Source organism: Vigna umbellata, chromosome 11 (genome assembly GCF_029865625.1).
Source record: "Vigna umbellata cultivar VRB3 chromosome 11, Vumbellata_1.0, whole genome shotgun sequence".
NCBI classification, from domain to species: domain Eukaryota; kingdom Viridiplantae; phylum Streptophyta; class Magnoliopsida; order Fabales; family Fabaceae; genus Vigna; species Vigna umbellata.
Window position 1 is genome coordinate 2,098,949 of NC_142175.1, and position 9,804 is coordinate 2,108,752.

A 9,804-nucleotide genomic window follows, 5' to 3' on the forward strand; every position below is an offset into this window, starting at 1 on the left:
TCTAGAGAAATTATAGATTCGTGAGAAGATGGATGGATGAAAGATTTTGGTCTCTTTAAAAAGTTCTTTTGGTGTAGACTTTCGAAACAATGGAATTGTAGTTGTTTTATTTCCATAGTCATTTTAATGACTTTTGGAATAATGTAATTGGACAAGGTTTTTGGAACTACTATGTTTTGAATAAATTATTCATGTTAAAAGTTACGGTTTTTGAAAAATACGTTTCCGCACTATAAGAAAATTTATAAATATTCGACTTTGTAAACTTGTAGCATCCTAGAATTTGGGGCGTTATATATTTGGTATCAGACCAGGTTTTTGAACTAACTTTGGGGTCTTGGGGAGTGATCTCGTCTATCTTTTTGTTGTGTGATTGTAATGCATGTGTATGTGTATGACTGTGTAGATTGCATACGTATATTTGAATGTATGGATTGTTGTTGAGTCAATTCAATGTTTCTATTTTTATAGGTTTGGCAATATATGTGTAAATTGTTCTAGAATTGATTTAGTTTTTATTGTGGATCTTTGTAGCTCGTTGTTTGCATGATGAGAATATTTATTCAATCTTTCTTTTTATCTATAGTTATAAATAGATTGTGGTTTTTGTTTTGTATAATTTAGAATACATTAAATTTGTTATGATGTTCTTTTGATCGGTTCGAAAATTGTTGATGTTATTGTATTATGAAAAATTATGTAATTTTTAGGAAAACATTTGAAGTTTTGCATGGTGTATGCTTCTTTGTGAGTGCAATTTTCGAGGACGAAAATTCTTTTGAGGAGTGATGAATGTAAGATCCAAGAAAAATGGGTATTAGAAATAAGTTAGTCTTGAGACTTTGGTGTTTTAGTTTGGTAATTAATGCTCTTGTGTGTACATATTTATTAAGACATAATTATTATATTATTTTCTTTTATTATATTTATATTTTGTCTAGGGTAAAAGGTTCTTTTACATTTTATTAATTATGTGTAGAAATTAAAATAGAAAAGTGTAGAAAGAAAAAGCATGCAAATTAAATAATATGAAAATTTAATAAAAAGATATTATAGAAATCTTTTAGCATATTTAGTTGTTATCCTAAAAAAATAGTTGAAAGAAAATAAGAGATATAATCTTCTTGATGGATTTTTTTGATTAAAAGAGATATTATTATTAGAAAAATCATTATTAGATATTTTAAAATATATTTTGAGATATTGTTAATTAAAATATATCTTGAGGTATTATTAGATATTATTGTTTGATAATAATAATAAAATAGGGTTAAATATGTTTTTAGTCCCTAAACTATCAAACGATTTTGGTTTTCGTCCCTCTTCGAAAGGTTCGTTCATTTTAGTCCTCTTAGTTTTGAAACTCTTATGTTTAGTCCTTAAAAAGTAACGGTGTTAAGTATTTTTGATGTGGCAAACGGCGAGTCCATGTGTGATGCCAACGTGTGCCACGTTGTTTTTTTTTTACTCTTCAATGGAGCAACATCCACCGCCTTTGACACCACGCCGCAACTGTGCCGCCGCCATTCACACCATCAATGCCGCAAAGCCTTAACGAACTACCAGCTGCCGTCACATGCGTAACCATCATGGTTTACATATAACTGAATATCTTCATTAAACAAATGTTAATTACAATATGTTGAATATGTCAGGGTCTTTTGCCAGCAATCCAGGATCTTCTACCTGGTGTAGAACAAAGATTTTGTGTTAGGCATTTATATTCAAACTTCAGAAAAAAATTTCCTGGAAAAAACCTTAAACGTCTGATGTGGCGGGCAGCAACAGCAACACACCCACAACAATGGGAGACTGAAATGAGGAATATTAGAGACATAAATCTTGACGCATTTAAATATCTGATTGCCATCCCACCTAGGTATGCATTAAGTCTTCTAGTTATTAACTCTTAACCATATTTCAATATTTGCTTCCTTGCCATGACACATAGTTGACTACTTATATTCACTTATCCCAGGTTTTGGTCAAGATCTAGATTCACCTCTAGATCACAATGTGACACTCTTGTCAACAACATGAGTGAGGCCTTTAATAGTGTGCTAGTTGATAGTAGGTCTAAGCCTATTATTACCATGTTAGAAGACATAAGGGTTTACATAATGAAGAGATGGGCTGCCAACAGGACAAAGATCACATCATATCAAGGTTCAATATGCCCCAAGATTTTTAGCAGATTTCAAAAGGAGTCCTGGTTAACTAGACATTGGTTACCAAGGTAACTTTTATGATGTGTGTTTCCATTCATGTTAACTTTCTTTCCATTTATTGTGATCCATCTAATTGTGTTTTCAATTGTGTATTACATATAGGTGGTCAAGAGAAAAATTATTTGAAGTGAAACATCTTTCAGAATTTGGTCAGCAATTTGTTGTGAATATTGACACCATGGACTGCACATGTAGAAAATGGGCAATTACTGGCATTCCGTGTACTCATGCCATCACTACAATGAAGTTTTTGAATATAAATGCAGAAGACTACATTGGCAACTGGTTTAGGAAGTCTACTTATGAAGAGACTTACAACACAATAATTAACCCTATCAATTGACAACATGTCTGGGATGTTACACCCTATGCAGATATATTACCACCAAAGAAGAGGACAATGCCAGGAAGGCCCAAGAAGAAACGAAGGCTAGAGGAGTGGGAGTTGAAGAAGAATAACAGTGAATTAAGAAAGGGTGGCCAGAGGAAAACATGTGGCATCTGCAAACAACTTGGACACAACAGAAAAGGCTGTCCACAAAGACCTCCAACAGTAGAGGTTCCTACAGCCCAATCTTCTCAAGTCACCCAACCTCCAGCAACACATGTTCCTATTGGTGACCAATCTTCTCAAGTCACCCAACCTCCAGCAACTATGCCTTTATCTGATGAATGATGTACTGATCAATGATCTAATGTACTGATCCTAAATTTATATTTTGTAGCAAATGTTTGCTCTATCATTTTGAACACAGTCTGTGCAAATGTATTGTTATGATGTATTTTGGATATGTAAGACAATGTTGTTATCATTTTGAACAACTTCTGTTATCATCTAAGACAATTGAACAGCTTCTGTTATCATCTAATACAATGTTTGTGGTTATCAGAAAGTGATTACTGCCCAATTTTGTTATCACTCATCAACTTTATTTCTCATTACTTTATTGCTCATTGCTTTATCATTATTCCACTTAAAGTAACAATACAATTAAATGAAATTAAATGACACACATTATCACTGTAATAACTCACCAACATTAATAAAACACACATTACATATAAGCCAAGTTTCAAGTCTGATAACATTAATAAAAAACACATTACATATAACCCAAGTTTGAAATCTGATCACAGATGACACAGCATCAACCAACTTTCACCAACATTGCTAATACAATTACATTCAAAACAAATATGACAAAGATCATCCCCACCAACAATTTAAACCACTTATCTAACTTAACTAAACTTTTCTCTATACAACCCAGTCTGATCTTTGGACAATATGTTTCTTCCATTTTGCAACACACTGTCTTCCATGCTCATCACACCCACTTCTTCAGTTCTTTCACTATCAGTCCTTTCTTCTACATTCAGCCATTTTCCTTCATTTCCTTCGTCAATGCACCACTTGAAGAAGTTGCAACCAACTAATTCTCCACTCCCACCCTGTTCAACACCAACACACACACCTTCGTCAAAACCCAAATAAATAGACATAGATTTATTGTGATATCAAACTGACCTTGAAGTTAGGGCAACCCCAGAATTTTTTCCCCTTGTTCTTAGGGGTTCTCGCAGTAAGAAACACTGCACTGTGACCACAGAGGCATCTTGGGTTTCCATCGAAGCTCCTAACACTGCCACTACTGCGTTGCATGGCCGAACCCAAACATTGGCAAGAGGAAGATGAACGAGACATCCTTACCACCTCCTCAACAGTGCTTGCCCAAGACGTAAGACACCAGCTCTGGTTCACCAAGACGAAACACGATCCTCTCCAACAGGAGAATATACTTTGGATGAGATGGGATGCCCTTAAATGTTAGGGCTTCGTAGCCTACGTGGATAAAAACAACAAACAGTCAATTTTAATGCACAATGCCACGTCCGTAAATTGAAAAATCCAGCTCACACCATTTTAACGCCGTTTCACAACACTTAACGGTTATGGCAAAATGTGCTCACTTTTACAAAAAATATGACCCAATTGAGACAGAAAAAAACTTGAGGACCCAACTGAGATTTTCATACAAACTTGAGGACCAACGAAGGGTTTAAACCTTACATCAATGTCTAAGTAGTTTTCATTCATATCCGTGTAAGTGTGATAAGTAAAAAAATATATTAGATTTTATATTTCTTAAGATTTATTTTATTTTTAATTGAGTTTTCTATTAATGTTCAACGCAGTTTCATTTTCATAGCTATTCTTGATTCAATTTTTACAACTTAAGATTTTTTAATTGTTTAACTTAGTTTCTTCTTCGATATACAAATTTCTAGTGGTTATTTTAAATACATTGTTTTAAATTATTTGTATTCTATTTTAAAGTGTTTTTTTTATCCGTCTTTCTTAAGTTTTGTCTCCCATCCTACTCTTATTTGGTTTAGTCAATTTCTTGATTTGATATGTTCTTGGTTTGTCTTTAAAATTTCTTAAGTTTGGCTTTTACTTTTCCATGTTTTGACCTCCCGAGTTGAATATGGTTTTTTACATCTTTCACATTAAAAATGAATTATGTTCTCCACTAAATAAATTAATTAAGTAATAAATTTGTTTTTTAAATTAAGTAAAAGTTAGAATTACTTTCTCTTTGGAATTTTTTGTTTAATTTAATTCTCTATCTGAATTTACTCCTTTTAATATTTTTTTAAAAATTTATTTAACGTTTTAAATATACGTTCGAATAACATTTAAGTTTACAGAAATTTTTGTTTTAGTATTAGTTGAAAAACAAATTTTAAACGTTAAATAAATTAAATTAAATTTGACTAGAGGAACTAAATATATTTATTTTTAAAATTAAAAGACCAAATTATTTTAAAATTTTAAAAATAAACTAATTTTAATTTTGACTTGAAAATTAAGAAACTAAATATTAGTATTTTAACTAGTCACCGTTGAATTACACTATACATAATTGAGCTTTAAATGACGTGGATTTGCTTCAATCATTGATGATTGATAAACTTTTAATTATTCAGGAGCAGTTAACGTTGTTATTGTGTGGCTTGGAGCATGACACGATTCGGGAAAAACAAACAACTAGGAATCGTTACGTTGCTTGAAACAAAATTTAATACTTTAACCACTACTTTGCATCAAACAACTCGAATTATTAATAAATTCAAATCGTGAAACTCATTTTTCGCTTACTGCAGATCAAACGCTCAAGTCATGAAAATGGAATATTTGCGTAAAAAATGCTAATCTCAGCAGACAAAAAATCTTTACGAAAATTTTTCAGAAACGCTGTGGAAAATTTTAAAATCTTATCACTGAAATTTTGGATCACTAATAAAAAAAGAAAAAAAACTTTTAACTCTGTCCATTTTAATCTGTGTACAAGGAACCATAATTAAAAAATGCCTATGCTATTTTTTAAAATAAAATACGTTACTTTATGTCTGTTAATTTAGTAACAGATTAGATTTTTGTTTTAAGTCGGTTCAAAGATAAACAAATTTAAATTTTAAATCTGTTTAATTTTTTAATAGAGTTAAAGTGTTATTTTTATGTCAGCTAATTTTTTAACAAACTTAAATTTAACTATTCATTTCTCCTAAGTCTCACATCATCGTGCCTCTCAGATAGCTAACTCTCCCTGTGTCTCCATTTTTCCTCCAACGATTTGTTTCCCAGCGACTTCCATCGGAATATCGGTGGCAACGATGACTTCTTGTGGTGTACCAACGACGGCGTATTGATGGAACAACGTACTTGTGTTTTTTCGGATCTGCAGTGATTCACGTGATAAAAATATTCATTTAGTTTAAGGTAAAAGGTGATTATTCGCTAACTAAGACTAGGATTGAGGATGATTGAGTGGTGAGAATGTTAGTGATGACATCAAAGGTTAGAGATCAAGGATCGAGAATTGAAGTTCGGGGATGATTGAGTAATTCAATATGATTGAATTGTTTATGTTAAAAAATTAGGAATCTTATTGTTATTATTACTGTGTATGGGGTGTTTGATTATTGTTGATATAATCATTATGTTTATGGTTAGAATTGGTCAACTAAACAAAGAGAATTGCTTCCTCCGCTGAGAGAAAATTAAGGATGCTTAATTCTTGGTTTCACAAAAGAGAAAATCAACCACATTTTAGAAAGCTTAAAAATAGAAAAACGAAGTGAATGGAGAATATTGCTTATGTACACTTATAAATACATGTTGCGTATTCCTTTGTAATTCATTCCAACAAGTAGAGAAGAAACGTAGGCAAGAATAAGCTAAGAGAGAGAAAAGTGAATTTGTTGTAAATTTTTCTTTATCAATAATATATTTGCAGTATAATTTCAAAAGTTCAATCTGAGTGTTATTATTCCGCGATTGTACTTTCTCTCACAAATTTGATTAAGAGAAATTGTGCATAATTTCCTAACATTTATATCTTGTTATTATGATTATTTTATCAATGGCTTACCCCAATATGTGTTTGTGTTTGTGTGTTTATATGTTTGTGAATCATATTATCGGTGATGATCGTATAATGTGTTATACGTGAGCAAATGATATTGTAGATGTTCTAGAGAAATTATAGATTCGTGAGAAGATGGATGGATGAAAGATTTTGGTCTCTTTAAAAAGTTCTTTTGGTGTAGACTTTCGAAACAATGGAATTGTAGTTGTTTTATTTCCATAGTCATTTTAATGACTTTTGGAATAATGTAATTGGACAAGGTTTTTGGAACTACTATGTTTTGAATAAATTATTCATGTTAAAAGTTACGGTTTTTGAAAAATACGTTTCCGCACTATAAGAAAATTTATAAATATTCGACTTTGTAAACTTGTAGCATCCTAGAATTTGGGGCGTTATATATTTGGTATCAGACCAGGTTTTTGAACTAACTTTGGGGTCTTGGGGAGTGATCTCGTCTATCTTTTTGTTGTGTGATTGTAATGCATGTGTATGTGTATGACTGTGTAGATTGCATACGTATATTTGAATGTATGGATTGTTGTTGAGTCAATTTAATGTTTCTATTTTTATAGGGTTTGGCAATATATGTGTAAATTGTTCTAGAATTGATTTAGTTTTTATTGTGGATCTTTGTAGCTCGTTGTTTGCATGATGAGAATATTTATTCAATCTTTCTTTTTATCTATAGTTATAAATAGATTGTGGTTTTTGTTTTGTATAATTTAGAATACATTAAATTTGTTATGATGTTCTTTTGATCGGTTCGAAAATTGTTGATGTTATTGTATTATGAAAAATTATGTAATTTTTAGGAAAACATTTGAAGTTTTGCATGGTGTATGCTTCTTTGTGAGTGCAATTTTCGAGGACGAAAATTCTTTTGAGGAGTGATGAATGTAAGATCCAAGAAAAATGGGTATTAGAAATAAGTTAGTCTTGAGACTTTGGTGTTTTAGTTTGGTAATTAATGCTCTTGTGTGTACATATTTATTAAGACATAATTATTATATTATTTTCTTTTATTATATTTATATTTTGTCTAGGGGTAAAAGGTTCTTTTACATTTTATTAATTATGTGTAGAAATTAAAATAGAAAAGTGTAGAAAGAAAAAGCATGCAAATTAAATAATATGAAAATTTAATAAAAAGATATTATAGAAATCTTTTAGCATATTTAGTTGTTATCCTAAAAAAATAGTTGAAAGAAAATAAGAGATATAATCTTCTTGGTGGATTTTTTTGATTAAAAGAGATATTATTATTAGAAAAATCATTATTAGATATTTTAAAATATATTTTGAGATATTGTTAATTAAAATATATCTTGAGGTATTATTAGATATTATTGTTTGATAATAATAATAAAATAGGGTTAAATATGTTTTTAGTCCCTAAACTATCAAACGATTTTGGTTTTCGTCCCTCTTCGAAAGGTTCGTTCATTTTAGTCCTCTTAGTTTTGAAACTCTTATGTTTAGTCCTTAAAAAGTAACGGTGTTAAGTATTTTTGATGTGGCAAACGGCGAGTCCATGTGTGATGCCAGCGTGTGCCACGTTGTTTTTTTTTTACTCTTCAATGGAGCAACATCCACCGCCTTTGACACCACGCCGCAACTGTGCCGCCGCCATTCACACCATCAATGCCGCAAAGCCTTAACGAACTACCAGCTGCCGTCACATGCGTAACCATCATGGTTGTTGCAAAGCCGCCGCGAATGCGCCATAGCCACCATCTCCAACAAGCTTCAACCTCTATAAACCTGCAGAAGAAGAACTTTGATCGAGAACAACGTCGTTTCTCATGCACAACCTCAGGCTGCCATCAACAACGGCGAGTTAAACGTAGAAACCTAAACAGAGAAACCAAGAATCTCAATTCAGGTACCCTGATTGCAAATCCATCTTCTCGCGCAACCTTCATCTCATTCGTGGCGCAAAAGATTTCCCTTCACGCACAGAGCCAACACAAACCTGCAAGGAAACCAAAGAAGCAAAAACAAAAACCAGATCAAGAATTCGTCCCTAAACTAAGTGAAGTCGCCATGAAGGAGAGGGAGAAACCTTGTTCTCGCACCATAAGCAGAAGCAGCATTCCCCCAAAATCAGAAACCCTAATTTTTTGGATAGTGATCTTTAAGATTAAAATTGTGTATGTGTTGGTTAAAGACTATGAATGTGAATATTTGTGGGATAGTTCTTTTATTTGTTTGATATAAATGGTTTGTTTCCTTTTACCCTCATAACAGCATCACGATACTTTTCTTTGCAAAAGAAGGGGAAGGTTGCATCCTAACCCCAATGAAGGAAAATGTTCTTCCACCCGTGACTGTAAATTTCCAGCAAGGTCTTAGCCTGAGGTTTAAACAACCAGCTCTAACTGATATTGATTTTTCGATATTTGAGGAGTCTGAGTTATTGAATGTGGGGGACGACGATATCTATCCTATTATAATTAAAGCAGATGCATCTACTGGTGACCTTGATGAATCAAAATCAAATGAAACTCCATCATATGGTAACAAACTCTCAGATAACTCAAGTAGTGTTTGAGAAGGAGATATGAGAGTTTCAGGTGACCGACACCGACATTGCCAAATTCGAACAGAGCACGAAGTTCTAAGACAACAACGTTGACCTTAATAGAAAGCTCGTGGCTGAGGAGAACAATGTCGGTGGTGATGGTGGTGTTGTCTGGCCAGATGGATTTCTTCTACTGATAGGAGGCTGCTTCAGGCAACTGTAGTGAAGGCCGATGTGGTGGTGGTTGTGGGAGGTGGTGGACACTGCTCCGTTTAAGAGTAAAAGAGAAGAAAAAAAGAGAAACGTGGCATCACCGTGGGCTCGCTCGTTTGCCACATCAAAGAAAACTTAACACCGTTACTTTTTAAGGACTAAACATAAGAGTTTCAAAACTAAGAGGACTAAAATGAACAAACCTTTCAAAAAGGGACGAAAACCAAAATCGTTTGATAGTTTAGGAACTAAAAAATTATTTAACCCAATAAAATATAATGCATTATTTAGGAACTTATCATAATAAATTAAAATAAAAAATTAAGATATAATATAGTATCTAAGAACTTATCATAATTAATTAAGTTAAAGATAAATTTATTTTATCTTATTTATATCTTTTATT

General features: G+C 32.3%; 1 protein-coding gene across 1 annotated transcript; it reads left to right on the forward strand.

Annotated features, from left to right (window-relative positions):
- The first annotated feature begins 1,538 nt into the window (after nucleotides 1-1,538).
- On the forward strand, nucleotides 1,539-2,904 carry LOC148190740 (uncharacterized). Its single transcript, XM_088102099.1, has 5 exons — nucleotides 1,539-1,592; nucleotides 1,656-1,879; nucleotides 1,979-2,236; nucleotides 2,331-2,506; nucleotides 2,603-2,904. The coding sequence occupies exons 1-5, from the start codon at nucleotides 1,539-1,541 to the stop codon at nucleotides 2,902-2,904; spliced, it is 1,014 nt and encodes a 337-aa protein (XP_087958225.1).
- The last annotated feature ends 6,900 nt before the right edge of the window (nucleotides 2,905-9,804 follow it).